This window comes from Poecilia reticulata, linkage group LG4, assembly GCF_000633615.1.
Source record: "Poecilia reticulata strain Guanapo linkage group LG4, Guppy_female_1.0+MT, whole genome shotgun sequence".
Taxonomy (NCBI): Eukaryota; Metazoa; Chordata; class Actinopteri; order Cyprinodontiformes; family Poeciliidae; genus Poecilia; species Poecilia reticulata.
This window is the reverse complement of record NC_024334.1, coordinates 28,589,592-28,608,435: the sequence shown is the minus strand read 5'-3', so window position 1 is coordinate 28,608,435 and position 18,844 is coordinate 28,589,592. Positions and strand designations below refer to the sequence as shown.

The following is an 18,844-nucleotide window of genomic DNA, read 5'->3' as shown; positions in this document are numbered from 1 at the left end:
TCATCAGTATGACATTTTGCAATCGTGAGCTTTAAGCAACAAACTGCTGACAGAAACCAAAGTGCATCTGTTTTTATCTTTAATCTCGGCGCTGACAGCCATGTGCGTCTCTATCAGAGTGGCCTTTGACCTCTGCAGACTTAAACACCCTGCAAACCCGAAGTCTCCTCTTCAGCCAGTCCGTCTCACTGCTCAGGGCAGTTTCAGGAAAATCCTGAATAATGTATTGCGAGGTAATCTAGCGGTTTGGTTTTGGCCTACCTGTCCTCTTGGAGGCTGGCGCTGAACAAGCTAATCTTGCACAGAGGGGGGTCTGGAACAGCCTAAGACCATGCTGAGATGTGATTACGCCCTTTTCTGAGCGGCCTTGAACACGTTCTGATATCCTCTGAACCAAATGTTGCACATCTGCTCATCGGCCCTCCTGCAGTGTGCACTCCTTCTTATCCCGCACTCTGCTGTCTGTGTGTCCCTTTCTTCCCGCAGGAAGCACGTACAGAACGGAGTTACCAAGGACAAGCATCTATAACAGGCTCTCCGGTGCCCCCTCCTGGCTCCGGACTGCACCTGCAGGCCCTCCTCGGACAGCAGACGTTCAAAACGTGACCGGACTGGAAAGAGCATCACAACCACAAAACAAAAGGAAAGAAACAAGAATAAGAGAAGGGAAAGTTAGGGTACAATCAGTTTATATTTTATATTCGTTTTAGAGCATTTTATTTTCAATTTTATTTTATTAGAGCACTGTGAATGTCATTTCAGCTGACTACCTGTCTTGCTGTTGTCAGCTTAACATTCGATAGATCTAGTGGAAGGGAACCTTCTTGTGAGAGAGGGATGGAGGATAGGAGACAGTTTAGATCTGTTCTCATGTCTTCGAATAACCTGTAGGATCCAAGGGAACAAGGAACAGCAGCGTCAGGTTGGGGGTTATTTGTTTAGGCGTTCTTCCCTCTCCACTTCTTTAACTTTCCGCCCATCTGCTCCGACTTATTGTACGAGAAGAAACGAGGGATTATCGCTGCTAATCTTTCACCTGCTTCCCACATCCCTACATCCATTCATTTAAACTGAGAGGCCAGAGGCAGCATTTGCATATTTTAAGACTTTTAAACATAAACCATTTATTTCATGACACTTCTGACCCACATGAACCTTGAATATTCCCTTGGATTCCTCTCCAGAAAGCGTTCCTTTTCCTTTTTCTTTTTTTGTGCTGCTTTGTCTCTCTATGGGCTACATGGCATCTGTTGCTGCACTGACATGAAGGCATACAAGCTCACTGCTGGTTTAATGACAGCAAACAGCTAGAATTGATTGACTAGGTCATTATCGCAATTTCATTTCTAGAGATTTCTAATATCGTTAAATGATATTCAATGTGTCCAGGTGACAGACGGTGGTGGGAAAATCCTCATAATCAAAAACACAACATATGCACTCGCTCTACTATTCAGGAACGCATGAAGTCAGAATGATTTTTGGAAATGTGTGACGTATTTTTCACAAACCTTTTAGCTATATCGCCGATAACTAAAACTGCTCCTAGAAGTGACTAAAGTCCTAACAAACAAGTCAGTATTTTACACATTCTCCCAGCGGCACCTAAACACATCTTCTAGACAAAATGTGATCAAGCTATACACTGGAGAAAATAAGCGTTGTCAGTATTCTCTGTAAATGTATTTTTAATGGTGTTGTTAGCATGTAATTCACATCGAATTTCAGTAACAACCCAACTAATCCATACTTACAGAGAAATAAACACGTATTAATCTGATAATTAGGTTATGTGTGATAAAGTGGAGTGACACACACAAAAAAAAAGAGGTGTAAAAATGCAAAGAAAATCTGTTAATATTTAGAAAAATCTGTTGCTCGAGGTTTAGTCGTAATTGATGGCCTCTAGAAATGTTTCTCATTTACAAAGTGGTGAAAGGTCTCTGCAGCCTTTTTACAGGAAATTATACGGATGACGTTTGTTATAAACAAGAGAGAATATCTCACCAGAACCTGGAGGATTTTAACTAGTTTGACAGAATGGATCAAATCCATGTAGCTACTCCATACAGGAGACTCTGTGAAGACTTTTCTGTTTCCTGTTTATTATCCGTGTCATTCCACTAAATTGATTTTATTCCCTTTACATGTTATTACCGACATCTGGGCTGAGTCACCTTAAGAATATATGCAGCGGCGTAATAATGTTTTGTGCGTTCAATGCTTATTTTTCCAGCTGTATAAGATGCACATCTAGGAACCAGAAGTAATTAGAATTTCAACATTTTTTCAAAACTTGAACCATAAATTGAAAACCAAAGAGGAACCATGTCCTGAGGTGCCTGCTGGTTTACTGCATGCCTGTAGAAGAAAAATAAGGAATGTTCCCACTTTGTCTACCTTCTCGATCAAATTCCAGCTCTTGTTTGGAGGAACAGCATGCTTGTGCTGCTTGAGCAGGCCGCAGATGTTGGATAATCCGCTTGGGGGGGGGGGGGGGGTGCGGGTGTCTGCTCACTTTCGTTCCTGTCTTCCATCATCATCCGCAGTGTTTCAGGAAAATTGAAGCTTATCTTGAAATTTTACTTTAAATTATGATTATTATTGCTGTAGTTAATTTGATGTTTGTAATTCTTTTGTTTTCTTTGTTGAATTGCTGCTGTTTTTATCTCTGAGAGCACTGTTTGTATTCCAGATTTTTGTTGTTGTTGTTGTTGTTTGTTTTCTGCTGATGTCGGTGACAGTCATGTGATCAGGGGACCATCTCTCACCTCTGTCTGGACCAACATCTGGATTCAGCCTCTGATCCGTTCCTGTTGATCATTCTCTTATTACTGTAGTACATCTGTGCTGTAGACAACACGGTCCGCCTGTTGCTCACCTTCCTGCTCAGCTCTGATACTCTAATCTGTTTCTCATTTAATAACAGCAGTAATCCCAGTGAGTCACAAACCCTGAAATCTGTGATCCAGATTGTGTCACTACATCAGGGGGGCTGCGACGAGATGAGCAAACAACAAACTTTCTCTAGAAGAGGCCACTACCTGTCTAGATGGTTTCGGTCATTATTGCTCCTCGGGGTTTGTGGACATTTTTGAAAATCTTTACTCTTTTGGAGGTTTTGAGATGCTGACATTGGCAGCGCCTGGTGAATATGTGCAGAAAGCCTTGAAATAAATGAATCCGTCATTGTAATCGCATATTTATTCAGATGAGGGGGAGGGGGGGAAATCCCATGTGTAGAAATAATTGTATCAAAAACTGTGGATCCAGATTTTTTTCTAGATCTTTTGGTGAATCACTCCCGTTTATCAGATTTTTTGTGAAAATCTTATATTTTAAAGATCTCATGCTGTATGCGCTCTAACAATCCACTGGGCTTTTTAGAAGAGAAACAAACCATAGATCCTCCACTGTGGTTTAGAGTGGAAATCAGAGGCTGTTTCACAATTACACTTGGTTTTAATCCAGACCAATGTGGAGTTTTCTGACCAAAATGCAGTTTAATAAACTAAAAGTTGACACGATATCCTATTTATCCCCCAAGAAAACTGCACAAAAAATTTATTACATTTATTTCTAAGAGAAATGGGAGGATCAATACATCAGGCACCAGTGGCTTTGTTCAAAATATATATATTTTTCCTGACTTAATATTTTCTGTGTGATATGTACTAAAATATCACATTATTTTAAGGCTTTTTACACATCTTTACAAGAGGTGCCAAGAACTGTAGCCTGCACTATAAATGATTTTTTTTTAAATACAGCCAAGAATTGAGATTCTTATGATCCTAAACAAAGAAAAAGACTTAAAAACAAGATGATTCACGTATGCAGCTCAGGTTTACAGATTGAACACCTAGTGTAATAAAAGCTGATCTAGGGGTTTACTGTAGTAACAAATCAAATACATGCATACGTCCACAGCACATGTGGTGGATTTTTGCATGTTTCTGACATGTTTCCAAAACATCGGGGTCGAACGGAAATGTTCAAACAATGCGCTCAGACGAAACCACGTGCATAATCTAATCTCAGATCATAACAGTGGACGCTGCGTTAATACGATTTAAGAAGTGGCATTCTTTTAAGTTCAGCTCTGCAGGAATAAGTTGGAAGGGAAAATCTTTTGTGAAGACATTACGAGCTGAAATTATTTACCTCTGATGAAATCAAAGCTCAGTCCAAATTTTGTTACCATTAAATACGAAATTTTGCACAGAAACTGTGACATTGAGTATGGAAAGTGAGTCAGCTCCACCAGTGCTTCAGTTGTGCCAAAAAAATATCCACTGAAACAATAAAGGGAAGTGTGGGTGTCGGTGATTGAAGCTGAGGAGCTGGTTGAGCATCGGGCACAGAAGCCCTGTGGGTCTTTTCTGTACATCGCACTGTCATTTAATTTAATCAATTTTTATTGCTTATTAGTAGATTACTGAAGGATCATCGACTAAATGAGGCATTGGAATGCATTTTACTGATTTTCTTTGGACCACTGGTGAACACTGTAAACTACAAAGATTAAGAAAAAAAAATAGTTTCCCCCAACTTTTTTTCCCAGTCTGAATTCGACCACTTTTTGAAACACTTGAAAAGGGTTCTGTATTTGCTCTTTTGTAATACAGTTTTAATACCATTCAGCCAATGTTTTATTTTGTTCTCATGAAATAAACAATGTCAGTAAACAAAGGCAAGTCCCATTTTGTCATTTGTTTCTAAAATCACAATTTTTTTCATTGCAAAGATCCAAGTGCCACGGATGACGTGAAACGGGCTGCAGATTAAAGTTTGTTTCAGTGCGCAGACAAGAACAAACCACTCCAATAAATTAGATTTTATTTGTACCACAGTTTTTCCATCTGCCGGTAAATAAGTTCTGTAATTGTTACCATGGGTCATGCAGTGGCGCAAAAGAACACAAGAAAACAAAGCAGATAAACACCATAGAGAGAACCATTTAGGACACTTCTGCCTCATTTATCTGGTTTCTAACCATTTTTAAGAAGTCCAGTGTTTTAAATACCCTCTAGGTTTGAAACAAAGTTGTTGCTCAGAGGGGGGAGGAAAAAAAAGTCAAAAATCAAATCATTTTCTGCCGATAAATGTGATTTAGGCATGCCGTGATACAAGAAAACATGATTTTTCCAATACCTGCCATCACATGATTGAACAATCTCTTCTAATCAAGGGAGGAAAATATTCAAGAATCAAAAATAAATCATAGAAAGTCACACAGCAAAATGAAACAATGTAAAAAAAAAAAAAGTAATTAATGGCAGAATTTGAAGAAGAAATGAACAAACAGTTTATTTGGAGAAACTTGCACAAATCATCAGGCGGTAAGAAAAAGAAAAAGATCTAAAAACATTTTCACATTTCACAGATCGTCCTTCCTGTAAACTGCGTATCTTAGGAGTTTTTTTTGTTTGTTTTCAAACCGTTGACGTTCACCTACTCAAATTTCAGAATGTGTTCTTGATTAATTTTGATCGCTCCTCTTGTTCAAATTCAGCTCCCTTTCCAGCAGAACTAAGCTGTCAAATATCCAGCGTTGAGATGAGAAGTGACTGACTGCCACCAGCTAAAAATAAAGGTTAAATTGGCACAAAACTTTGAAGGCAATTTATTTCATGTTGGACATTACTGATTTGAGACATTAAATGCTTGGTAATTGACCCTCTTGTTTCGGGGGAATTTTTGAAGCATAAAGAACAATAGTGATGTATTTTGCAGAACATCTCATAAGCACGTGAGATGGACATTGAAAGAAACTAGAAAACTTTGCATCTTTCCTTTGACGGGCCTGTGATCACAGGAACTCCAGTTTCTAGCTGCCTAACACGACACATCAGTCCGGCTCAAAGAGCTGCGAGAGACGGGGAAACAAATGAGGATCAGCACAGAAAAACATAACCAAACTGTTAACATCTCAAAACACGACTCCTGAATATCGAGGTCCATGAGACCAGGAAAAGGTTGGCAGCAAGACAGGATCTGACATCATAGTTTGTGCATCCGGGCGAAGGAAATGGAAGTGACGCTTCTGGTCCTGATCAGAACAGCAGTTCGGTCCGGCTTCTGCGTTCTTACTGGCGAGAGTGTCTGGATTTGAGGAAGGAGGTACAGTGAGGAAACCTCAGTGGACCTTGGCTTTGGGCTGAGTGATTCTCCGGACAACGCTGTAAAGGAGTCCAAAGTTCTGCGGAAAGAGAAAGGAGACACAATTAATCTCTGACTTACAGACGGTGTTAATGTTCACGCAGCAGAAACCAGATAACTCACAAACTACAGAAAACATTTTCCCCCCTCACTCTGACATTAAACACCAATAAAACAGACTATAAATAAAACTCCAATATTGCTATTTTATCCTAGTTTTGATTCATGATGATCCATCTATTATTTAATTAAACATCTTCTTTAATAGTACAAAATAATAAGACCTACATTTTAATAAGCAGCTCCAAAAGTAAAAGCTGAAATTTTTGTTTTTGACCTTCCACTAAACCGATGCTCCACATATTTCTCAATGGCCGTCCCTAAGGAGATACAAGCTACTGCGATAACATGGTGACTTACCTGGATAGCCAGATACATCATCCCTAAGTAGGCTGCAATGCAGAGAGCCAGCAGCAGGTCAAAAATAGCTGGCTTCACTCTGAGAGAAAAGGAGGGGAAAAATGGCAAAGACTGAGAGGACCATCAGCAGTTCATCTCAAAATGATCTGAATAGAACATTCATAACATCAGTGACGATAAACTAAAACTGCAGAGTCCAAGGTTGATCTGTTAAAACAACCTAGAAGGAGCATAAATCCTTCTACCAAGGCATTCAATCACATGGTGAATATGGTTGGAGCAGCCGGGGGGCCGATCTGCTGATAAAACCATCTGAGATGAACACTGTGGCTTTAGATGAGCTGAAGCGCCTCAGAGGAGATGATGCCGTACCTGTAAGCGTTCATAGTCTGCTTCAGCTGATCGTAGAAAACAAACTCTGGATCCCTGAAAAGGAGAAAAGTGAAACTTTTGTTTTAAGATCATATTTAGAGTAAACAGATCACCAACAGGTCTGACAGTGGGATGTTCCAGCAGCTTGAAGAAACCCTATTCCTATTACTACTGGCATAACACAGAAAGTGGTTCATTTACTTTGTGTGGTTTAATTTGGCTTCCATGTATCAGATAAATATTTTCCAGGCTGATTTGTCGACCCTTTTTGTTAATTATACAACAAAAACTCAATTTGAATTCATGGCGGTCTGAAAAAGACAGGGCACAAAAACAAAGGATGGAAGGAAGAGTAAATGAAAGGAGGACAGATGAAAACAAAAAAGGAAAGGATGGAAGGAGAGCAGAAAAAAAAGAAATAAGGATAAAAGAAAAGGGGAGATGGAAAGAAGGGCGTGAAGGAGTGAAAACAGATTACAAAAGAGGGCAATGAAGGAAAATGGGAAGGAAAAATGATCAGAAATGCTGAAAGGAGAGAAGGATGAACATACAGCATTCAAAGTAAACAAGAGAGAAAAAAAGTACAACATTTACACAATCAAAAGTCTGGAAGCACAGACTCATTTTCTCTGTCCGTACTTCTCCACAACTGGAAACCAAAGTCAAACTCCAGACCGTAGGCGGCGTGTTTAACTGACAGCGCCACCGTTTTCATCTGTACTTCAGCTCCACCGTCACCTTTTGTCAGCTTTGACGTAGTGCCTTTTGACGTCCTTGAGGTAACGGCTGAGGTGATACTCCAGCGTGGAGACGACGCTGCTGTCTTTGTCCACCAGCTGAGCGGCTCTCGGCTGCGCCGTGAGCCAGTCCACCATGGCGGACAGATGCTCATCCTGCACCTGCTGACGTGGGACACCAAGCACATCACTACAGGAAAGACGACAGCTGGACAGAGTCCATTCAGTGTCTCAAATTATACACAGAGGGTTAAACTTTTCTAGTTGACTCCGTAGCCACGCACCATTTGTTCTGTGAAAATCTGGAGATCTCCAGAGGCTCCCTGTGCAGAAGAGAAACGGACACAAAGCATCACAAGCAGTAAATAAGCAGAACAGATTACAATTCAATTATTCACTGGCGATTTTTACCTTTTCTGTGAGATTGTAGATGACCCTCGCCAGAGCCTCCGCCACCACCTTGGCGTTCCTGCTGAGCTTGCTGACATCTACGTGAGGTCTGTAAGAAGAAACGGGTTTTTAAAGCAGAGGAGCGCGACAATAAACAGACAGAAACTCAGCCAACTGAGAATAAAAGAAACTGATGTGTCCTCAAGGGCCACCGAGGGCCAACAGGGCCACAATTCAACATGCATAGTTGTTTCTGAGTGAAGCTGATAAATAAATCACAATCAAAAAGACCTGCAACATTTGGCAAGTTGTTAGATTTTAAGCAAATAATATATTTAGTCAGACAGACGGTCCTTGGTACACACACCCAATCCAAATTTTTTTGCAGCTTTTGGTGGCTGAAAGGTTCAGAGTCGAGAAGAGAGATGGAAAAATTGTGATGATGGAAAGGACAGAATCAGGTAAGAAAAATGTGAACTAATCACAACCAATATCACAGTTTGAATCAGAAATATATCGCAGCCTAGCTTCCATGTTTTATAAATCAGCTTCTCCATGGTGCCAAAACCAAAAGGCAAATCTGTGCAGCCACTCTGAGCTACTTCACGGGTGTTGCTTTAATTCAAGGCGGTCCCTGCATTTACTGGTACTGCTTAGAATCTACTGAGAGATGAGGAAAGACATACAAACAAGGAGCAAAGAGATTTTAAGGCGCCATTACAGTGCGGGGTTAGAATAGGCTTGTCTATCGGTTCTCTGATGGCCAAAAGAATAAAGTTACATAAATAAAAAGAACATTTGAAAGATTACACCTCATCCGAGCCAGGTTAAAAAAATAAATAAATACTTTTAAGGACTGAAACACTGAGCCAGCAGACTGAGCGGCTCACAAATGAAGAAACTGGATATTTCTGCCAAATAACGGCAATAAACTTTCTTCTTTGGACAGGATTTCTTGTTTGAAATGTGTACCTTGAAACGATGGGAAGAAGAAAGGACCAGTGTATCAGTTTATTATGATTACTACTGGACAAAATATTTAAAAAGTAAGTACCCTTCCTTTAACAAATAAAAAATATTCCCCTCCTGGAAATGCACAAATTTGGATCAGTCAGATCTATCTCGCTGCAACGAAGATGAAACATCATTTTAAAGCGGCACACAGACAATGGAAGAAAGTCCGAAACCGGGAGCTGCAATGCAAGACTCTTTCTTTTAGGGAATTCATGTAACTTGCAGTAATGAACCCACCCAGCCGGGGGCTCTCCCGCTCCATGGCGAGAGGAGGGGGACACTGACCGCACGTCCATGATGCTGGAGCGCTGAGCCGAGCGGTGCGAGGGCAGATGGGACAGAGTGAAGGCCGGAAGCCGGCGGATCCCGAAGCGCTCGTGCTCCCAGGCCAGCATGTCGTCGGCCAGGTTGATTTTCTTGTGAACCATGGAGAACTTTACTTCAGGGTGTTGACTTGCAACCACCTGGGAGAGGAGAAAAAGAAAAATACAAACTGAAATCAAATCTTTGTCGCCTGTTAAAGGCAGAGAAAGGCATCCTGTGCTTTGATAGAAGAAAGGAGTTGAGGTAAAATGAATAAACTTTTGACACTCATACAGTATCAAATACATGTGTTTTTTGTAAACGTGAGCGCTAAACACGTCTCTGCAAGTCGCTGCAGCACAGGAAGCTGCTTATTTTAATCACGTTTTTTTTGTTTGTTTTTTTTAGATTTTATATGTGGTTATTCTGATAAGACTGATGCATGACAGGTACTTGAACTCTTACAGTCTCCAGTTCTTTGAGCAGAGAGTACTGAGGGGTTCCCTCTTTTGGAGGTTTGGACACATGAAGGTAGAGCGAGTCGCCGTTCCCCAGAGTGTCCAGACACAACACAAACGCTACGTTGTCCTGCAGCAAACTGGAGTCTGAAGATGGTAATCAGAAAAAGAGAGAAAAAGCATGAATAAGAGGGACTAACTAGTAATACAGTTGTAAATACATGCAGTCCATCTCAATGAATTAGCTTAAAAGATTTGCAAGCAGATGTGCCTATAAATTCAAATCCAGATGGAGAAACTTGTTCAGAAAAGGAGTTCCCCAGGTGTGAGCGTTTGGACAAACAAATATCACCTGTGTGGTCCAGATTGTCCTCCAGCCAACGCTTGGTACCCTGGTAGTTAAACTTCCCTCCACCAGACACGAAGAAGAGCAGGTTGTACCTAAAAACAGTCAGACAAAAACGGTTCTACAAGATTAGCACATCTGCGGAGCCTCACTGAGGAGCAAGCACAGAACTTATCTGATCCAAATCATTTCAACGACGGTTTGACTCACGCAGCGTGCGTCCTCTTGTAGGTGTAGAGCTTGGAGAAGAGACGAGCCAGCTCCAGCAGCATGGACACACCACTGCCGTTTGAGTCAGCGCCGTATGACAGCCACTACAATGAAAAGATCAGGGGTCAGTTTGCTGGCCTTTTGTTGTGAAATGTTGTTGTTGCGAAACATTTAGGGAGACATTTGTGCTGCTGGGCTTTTGCTGAATGTGCTAAAATTACAAGAGACCATGAAGTAAGGAAGTAGAAAAGGTCAACATACTGGAGCAACACCGAAAGTATCATAATGAGCCACCACCACGATGGTTGGAAGGTCTTCTCCTCCAACTCCAGTCAGACGGCCCTAGAAGCACAGAAAGCAGAGACTGGTTAGACCACAGATATTTAGTTGGGAAAAACAAAGTAAACAAAACACCTGCACCCTCAGTGACTGGCTATGGTTTGAACTAACTACAACCTTTACTAAAAGCTGTTAAAACCGTAAAGCAGGAATGGTTCTTAATTGCGCCAAACTCAAACTCGTACATTAGACCGCCTGACTGGATGGCGGGATTCATCACCACAGTGAAAACATCTGCACATAGAGAACAGTGGTTTGCTTTAACACCCCTAAATGCGTTGCATTGTGTTCGATCTGATGTTGTAAACCTGGTATGCAGCTGATCGGCCATGGAAACCTGTTCCCCAAAGCTCTCTCTACTCCAATATTCATCGAACCTCAAACACTTTTTATAATTATACTAGAAATTCTGTACAAAAACTGTTCTCGCCATCTCCCAACATATAAGTATTGTCATTTAATCTCATACTTCTCAATGCAGCTGACAAAATTGCCCAAAACAAATATATTTAAAAATTGCAGAACAGGCATTTTTACTTGATTTATGCTTTCATATTTCTGCGTCTCACCTCCAAACTGGTGATGGCCCAGTCACTGATGGCTTTGCTCTGAGCTCCACTGGTCACCATTTGAAAGCCATTTGCTGTGGCTGTGTGCAGCAGCACTACAATAAGACAAAAAAAGTTGAACAAACGAGTCGATATCTAATCAAACCATGCTTAAAACGCAAGCTGTAGTCTTTTCTCATCTGCTCATCGGGTGTCTCTACCTTCAGCTGCAGATAAGGAGCCCTGAGAGGACGAGGACGTGAGGGTCTGGGTGTAGATGGACAGCAGTTCATCGTCCTCCTCGGCAAAGTAGACGGGGACGATGGTCTCCATGGCCAGCATCTCTGGCTCCAGCTCCATGAACTGCTACAGTGGGCAAACAATGAAAAATTGCAGGCTTTATAAGATCAGACAGCTGCCTTGAGAAAGATGCCGACAGCAAAAACAAAAATAAAAAAAAAAGAAGCTGGCAAGAAAAATCTAATCTAAGTTAGAAAAAAATCTTCAAAAAATGACTTTAAAGAAAATTATCCCCCCCCCCAAGCAAAAGACCAATAAAATAGTTAATTCATAATTTATCTTTCACGTTCTAGAAGATGCCTACTCATGTTGTGGGAGGTATAATTAGTAAGGGGATGAAAGAAATGCTTTCGATTTTCTAATATAATCTCTTTTAAGAGTTTAGAAACATTAAATGCTAGGCTTTGTCACGCTTTCCTCATTTCAAATTTTAACTTGCTGCTGACTCACATTTTACAAAAGACGGATTGGAAACCATAAAAACAAACTCAAGAGATCAGATGGAGCGTTGTGTACCAAGAAATGACTTTTGAAGCTTCTTAAAAGATATTAGATAAACATATTAGAGGGAATAAATATTTACAAAAACAAAATAACGCAGTGAGTCATATCAATACCTGCACTATGTCCTGCGGCATGGCGGACATGTTCTTGGGCAGGATGATGACCACGGCCCCGGCCGACTGCCGAAGGGCTTTCTGGTACTTGTCGTAGGAGAAATCCGCCAAACGCATGATGACACAGCGACGACTTAGTACCTCTGCCTCCACAGTACGCGCCTCTGTATTTAGGATGGCATTCCTGGTACCTACAGGAAGAGGACAAGCTGATAAACTGACAGAAGCAACAGTCATTAATTTGTCGTGTTTGTCATATAGGAACTGACAAAAAAAAAGAAAAAAGAACAGCTTTGAATAAAACTGTTGTTTTCATTATGTTTTATCTTCTTATCGCATTTAAATTATTTGAATGGCTTTTTGCCACCATTTTCTCAAGTGTTTCTGAACTTATCTGAATGCAAATGACAGTCATAATTTGTTACATAGAAGCCTTTCAAATGGGATTCACAGTGAGAAAGGCTGCAGCAGCCGTCAGTGTAGCAGAGGGTGCACAAGTTAAATGCTAATCATTAATCTGACGTCATTCACAGCACAGCAATCAGGAAAAAAAATTGTTCTACCTTCATATGATTAACTGGGATCACATCAGCCAAACTACAAATGCGTAGCTGAATCTGAATCTCTTATATTATGTCTATGAGAGTCGACCCCGCATTGGCTGCTCCGGCGCAGGAAATACGGTGGCCATCTTGGAGCGGTCGTCCCTGCTATGAAGGCTAACTGAGATTCCGTAAATCTAAAAAAAATAATTATTCTCTAACATTGACTTAGATTATCTGACACAAGAGCCTACATTAGAAATGAAGCAATGTAACAAATATTATACTTATATTACGTGTTATAACATTCACCAGCAAAGTTTACACAGGTGGTAAAGACTATTATGTATATGTAATTGTTTCACTAGTAAGATACATCCCAAATCTTCCATTTTTGTTTTGAAGGTTTCCTAAAGACACAATGTGAGGAAGAAGTGGTAGATATCTTCAAAGAGAGACGGAATCACTGCAGCACGGATGAATCTCGCATCGGATTTTGGACTCAGTCTCAGCTGCTGAATCACTGAAGCTAGAACACGTTGGCTGAAAAAAAAATATATACATCTATAAATATGTATGTTACAAACATGTATCCAGTATATATTATTCAGTATTAATCATTATTTATTTGTGTCATTATTAATCATTATTTATTTGTGTCATTATTAATCATTATTTATTTGTGTTTGTATAGTTACCGGTATATAAATATGTATTGATATTTCTAAATAATTTATTAAATAAATTATGAACAGCTGTGTGCTTTGTAATATGCTCATCATACATCAATATCAGAATATTCCATTCCAATTCTATTGTTATAGCCGCTAAACATTAAATATGCTGAACTATGTATTAAAAACATACTTAAAAAATACTATTGTTTATAAATGTAGCTTTGATAGATGTTTGAATATGGTTTCCAGTAACAGAAAAGCGTATTTCTCGTGAGAATTTACTTAGCAGTTCAGTAAGATTTTCAACTTTGCTTGGTGTACATTTCTTTGGAGATTTACATCAAACTAAACATAAAAGCTTTACAGTTTCTAGTGATTTATCTTCCAACCTGAAACAGACAAAGGTTACTATGCAATCCAACCAGCATAGAGTTGAAGAAGTCTCATTCGACAGCGTTGTCGAAAGGGAAGTACAGCCATCCAAGCCACCCAAACGCAAGAAGAAGGTGTCGTTTGCAGTCTGGTGGGAGCTGCGCGCATCTGAGGAGCTAAAGAAGACTGCTGAAAATATCAAACAGCAGGATGCTCCACTGGTGATTGAGAATGAATTGATCAACAAAGCACTGGAGACGGTGGATCACAAAGGGGACAAACAGACACCTGAGAGAAAGTCCAACGAGAAGAACCAGGTACTGTTTAAAACCTGGTCGGAGGAACATGTCCCCGATGACCAAGAGGTTTCTGCAGGAACTATTGAACAGTAGAACAAATCACTGGTCAATGAAGAAGAGTCCAACGTTGGAGTGCAAGAGATAATTGATATGGAACAGCCCTCTAAGTCTGAGGAGCAGCCACCAACCACCAGGCGCATCAAGAAGAAAAAGATACCGTTTCACATCTGGTTGCAGAAACATGCCCCCGCTGAAATAAGGACTTCAGCTGAAAGCACTGGAACACAAGTAGTTTCACCAGTAACCACACAGGAATCAATCTCCGTACTGCAGGAGACAATTGATCTGGCAGAGAAGGAACAGTCCTTTAAGTCTTGCGCTGAAAATCTTAATAAGCAGGACACTTCTCTGCCAGAAGAAAAAGCTCATCAGGGAGAGTCTTTGAAAAAGGACTCTTGTACAGAAGAACCTGTGATTTCTAAGACAGAGCTGGTCACCGGAAAGAAATCACAGAAGTGGATCAGAAAGGGGAGAAACAGACATCAATGACAAAGCATATCAAGAAGACGCCACTGTTATGGAAATCTTTCCCCACGTCAGACGCTCGCATAGATCTAACATTTTTGACAGAAAATAGTTTTTCCGGTTCTCTGCCGGAAAAACCAAGTTATCAGTCAGCTTTGCCCACGAGGGTGAAGAAGTCGTTTTGGAAGGTGTTACCTGAAACAGAACCTCGCATTGACCTAAATTTCTTCGCTGAACATATCGAAGAGCACAATGTTTCAGTTCTGGCAAAAGACGGTGAGCAGGTAGCATCGATGGAAAAGCAGTGTTATTCCAAGGACACTGTGATTTCCACCACAAGTCAAGGCCAAATCTAAGGAACCTAAATTGGGAAGTATCGGACTACAGAAATACCTAATGAGACAGCTTGATGAGATGTTCGACATAAATCGTAAATTGAATGCTAAGCTCAAGTACCAGAAAGATCTGTTGAGAAAAGTACTGTCAGAGCAAAGACAAGACAGGAGGTCAACAGGTTGGGGCCATGAGTGGGATGAGTGATTGGCAGGAAGGGGATAGAGAGCTACTGTAGATGTTAAATGGACATTTTAAATTATATTAAAAAGCCAGGATATCAGAACTCATGTTCATCCATTATATAATTTGTATTTCTAATTCTAAACAGATAAAAAGACAACCAAATTTTTTAATTAAAGAGATTTAGAAAAAATAAAATTGAACCAACATGGAAAAAAAAAGAAAATTTTAGAAGTCTAAACCTTTACAAATTGGGCAAGATATATCGATATCTATATATATCTACATACAGTATCAATTTCAATCTCTCTATCTATATATAAATCTATATGTAGATATCTATATATATCTACATTTGAATATCAATCTATCTATCTATCTATCTATCTATCTATCTCTCTTTATACATATATAAATCAATATGTAGATACCTACTATAGATATCTACATATCAATCTATAGACACACACACACACATATATATATTGATATATATACATAGATATCTATCTATCTATAGAGATATATCTCTCTAATATAGATATATAGATCTATGTATATGCAGATATGCATATATATATATATATATATATATATATATATATGTCTCATCTAACTTGTAAACAAATCTTAATGATTGCACATGAAGGATTTCTTCATCAATAAATTCGGTAAATGTGAAGAAAGCTAAGAATATAAAATCCCTTTTTTAGTCACACAGTCATATATCGTACATTCCTTTGTTTAATCTCGAAAAAGTTAAAAGGTTCTTTCGGTGCCACTTACAATTACAAATCTTGTATAATGCAAGAAGGTGAAAACGTTTCATATTTAAATCAAGAGCAGTCTGAAATGGTTAGATGAAAAGTTCAGAAAAATTCAGGTCCCACACTAACAAACCTTAATCACTTCAAAGCTCCGTTCCCAAGCATTTAAAAGTATCGTTACAAAAAGAGGTGATGCAAAGTGCTTGTAACAAAAGTGCTTTAGACAAACAGGTTTGGTTCAAATCACAAACTTTAATACTAGTCCAACCCGATTTGAGTCAGATCAGTTCAGTCCACTAAAAACCAATCAAATACAGTTCAGGCCAGATTAAAATCACACTGTTGTTGACAATCCTTATAAAAAGAGACAAGTCAGCAAATTCTAGCTTATATATATATATCTTAATTTCTGCCTTTTTTAAGCATATTCTTTATATTCAAAAAGCAGGGTGAAAACCGCATGCATAGTTAGTGACGAAAATCTGAGCACAGCAGAGCAACATGTTCTGCTAAAATTTGGAAATTTTTATAGAAGATAAAGCAGAAAATAGTATTTGAACCCTGAATTAAAAGTGAATTCTTGTAAATAAACCTGTAATGGGCCGTTAGGTTTACATTTAACTCTCTTCCTTTAGGCAGAATAAGCTTTTTAATGAATTGACAAAGAGTGGAAAGTTCTCAGCATGTGTGTTAGTGGTATTAATATCTCATATTTTAAATGAACTTAGCTAATTAATAATTAATACCATGAGTAATACAACGGGAGAGAGAAGGAGGTTCAGTCACACATCAACACTGCCTTAACGGAAAGCTAGGCTACATTAGCAGCTAGTTAGCTGTCAATGAAACGTTACATTAAAGGTGTCTGAAACTGACGGAAAACTTCAGCTGAATGACTAGTTGGAACCTGTTAATAAACAGTTATATCCGTTTAGTTCAAATAGGACAGGAGAAGAGCGTCAGGCTCACCGTACGGTTGTCCCTGGAGGTCGTACTGCTGCATGCGGTACACCGTGAACTCATGAGCCGCCTCGGCCGGGAGTGGAGACACCAGAATCAGCACCGCGGGGATAAACACTATAAATGTTAGGGGAAACGAAGATTTGAACATGTTGTCAAACACTTCACTGGCTTCTTCGAACATTTTGGCGATTGCACTCGGGGTACAGTAGATGACTAAATGTTCAGCTGTCACCGCTCTCACCCACTGACGGTTACCAGCAGCGAATTTTGATCAGGCACCAAACACGACCACCCATTCCACTGTGAAAAATACACAGACAATTTTTTTAAAAAGTCATTGTTGGTATTTTACAGAAAAAGAGACTAAATGCATAGCAAACTTTGAAAATTAATTATGATTTACAATATTATCTGTGAAAAAATATTATCTGTAAAAGATTAAAAACTTATTTGATCATTGGGTTCTTCAGGGATCTTAAAGGGCAACTATACTTAAAAAGTACTGAATTATCTAATGACACTAGATGGCGCAAAGCACCATAACATCAACCAATCCCTGTTTTTGGATGAAAAATTATGTTTAACCTTGTTATTACCATACTGTCAGCCCAGACAAAATTTGACATGTGGTTTTTGGTTTGCCTTTTAGAAAGCATTTAGTCAAAAAACAGAAGTAGTGAAAAACTGCCTTCTACTGAAAGTTCAAACTGCCATTAAAAATGAAAAGGAGTACTTTCTTTGCACATTTTTTGACAATTCTAAATAAATAAAAATCCCAATTATTCCAGATGGCTTTTATTTTCTTCAAATCTTATAAAAGTAAAATGTCACCACTAACTTCCCGAATAACAATATTGATATAATGTTTGAAAATATGACTAGAAAACAATGTATTCATTTTATTGAAATAGACAAATGTTCATCTTATTCATATACCAAAAGTTTTAAAAACGAAAGTTTTATTTGAAAAAATAAAGTTTTACATAACCAACAATGTAACTACCCAACAATCACCCAAGCCTCTTAACCAGTTAAGCAGCCAACAACAGCTTCAGAAGGAAAAACTAAACTAAACTGCCAATTATTCCTAATGTACAAATATCTTCTCATGCAATAAAAAAACGTTTTTTATTTTCTCCAGGATGTTACTGTATCCAAGAGGAGTGTTTCCAAACTTGATTTGTATCTAAAAGGTAACACATATTTGGACTTCCTGATCATAATTGACCTTTCAGTGAGAGACTGAGTGAGTAGTGCAAATTATTTCCCAAGGTACCATTTTAAAAGATGAGTTCTCCAGCATCCTCTTAAAGAGTAGAGCAGATTTATTTACATAACCAGCTGCCTCATAATACTTTTTTCAGGTTCTCAAAAGTGTAAAGGCACTCTTTACATTTAAAAATCCTTAAATGTCTCATGTTAGAATTTATTGATTATATAGAACAATTAAATGTTCTGCTGGGTCATTTTTGCTTGTCAAATATTAATAGTTGGAGAGGTCAGACATTTCCAAAAGTTCTCCTGACTCAAGAAAAAAAAAGTCCCTCTGTATTTTTAATTCTACATTTGCTGACTCATCTTGCAACTGGGCCTACATAGTTAAACATCAGATAAACGTAAGGTTCAGTTAAATAATTTTTTATCTTACAGGAGCAACTTGAAATAAATCATCGCATGCACAAAAATGTAAAGTGAAAGGCCTACATAAACAAGTCATTGGTGAAGATTTCAAATTAAATTTCTCCTTTTAGATTTGTTGCATAATTCTGGTCTGATATCCCTTCAGGGAGGTACAACCAAATATTTCCAGCCTGGAAAGAGACAATTAAACTGTTTTATTGTCCATAAACTGGTGTGTTTTAGCATTTCTCACCTTGTATGGTCCATTTTCCCAATAATTACTCATTCTGTAAGGACCCACTACTTCTTAACGTTTGTTTGTGTGTGTGTGTGTGTGCATGTGTGGG

General features: G+C 39.0%; 2 protein-coding genes across 5 annotated transcripts in view; one reads left to right on the top strand and one right to left on the bottom strand.

Annotated features, from left to right (window-relative positions):
- Positions 1-4,692, top strand: part of cers1 (ceramide synthase 1) — a 32,958-nt gene extending 28,266 nt beyond the window's left edge. The window contains exon 7 of the mRNA XM_008407943.2: positions 487-4,692. Coding sequence (XP_008406165.1) covers positions 487-529 — 43 coding nt within the window. The 3' untranslated portion in view covers positions 530-4,692. The remainder of the gene's footprint in view (positions 1-486) is intronic.
- A 130-nt stretch (positions 4,693-4,822) lies between these two features.
- Positions 4,823-17,159, bottom strand: ncln (nicalin). Of its 4 annotated transcripts, none has more exons than XM_008407944.2 (15): positions 16,884-17,159; positions 12,217-12,407; positions 11,521-11,665; positions 11,321-11,415; positions 10,674-10,754; positions 10,413-10,516; positions 10,209-10,297; positions 9,864-10,003; positions 9,333-9,559; positions 8,103-8,190; positions 7,976-8,014; positions 7,693-7,856; positions 6,955-7,008; positions 6,583-6,661; positions 4,823-6,202 (listed from the first exon to the last, which is right to left on the bottom strand). In XM_008407944.2, exons 1-15 carry the CDS (start codon positions 17,056-17,058, stop codon positions 6,140-6,142), a joined length of 1,734 nt encoding a protein of 577 aa, XP_008406166.1. In that variant the 5' UTR covers positions 17,059-17,159; the 3' UTR covers positions 4,823-6,139. The 4 variants fall into 4 exon arrangements, with proteins under 4 accessions (XP_008406166.1, XP_008406167.1, XP_008406168.1 ...); XM_008407945.2 differs by having other exon boundaries at positions 7,693-7,853; XM_008407946.2 differs by having other exon boundaries at positions 9,381-9,559.
- Positions 17,160-18,844: the final 1,685 nt, after the last annotated feature.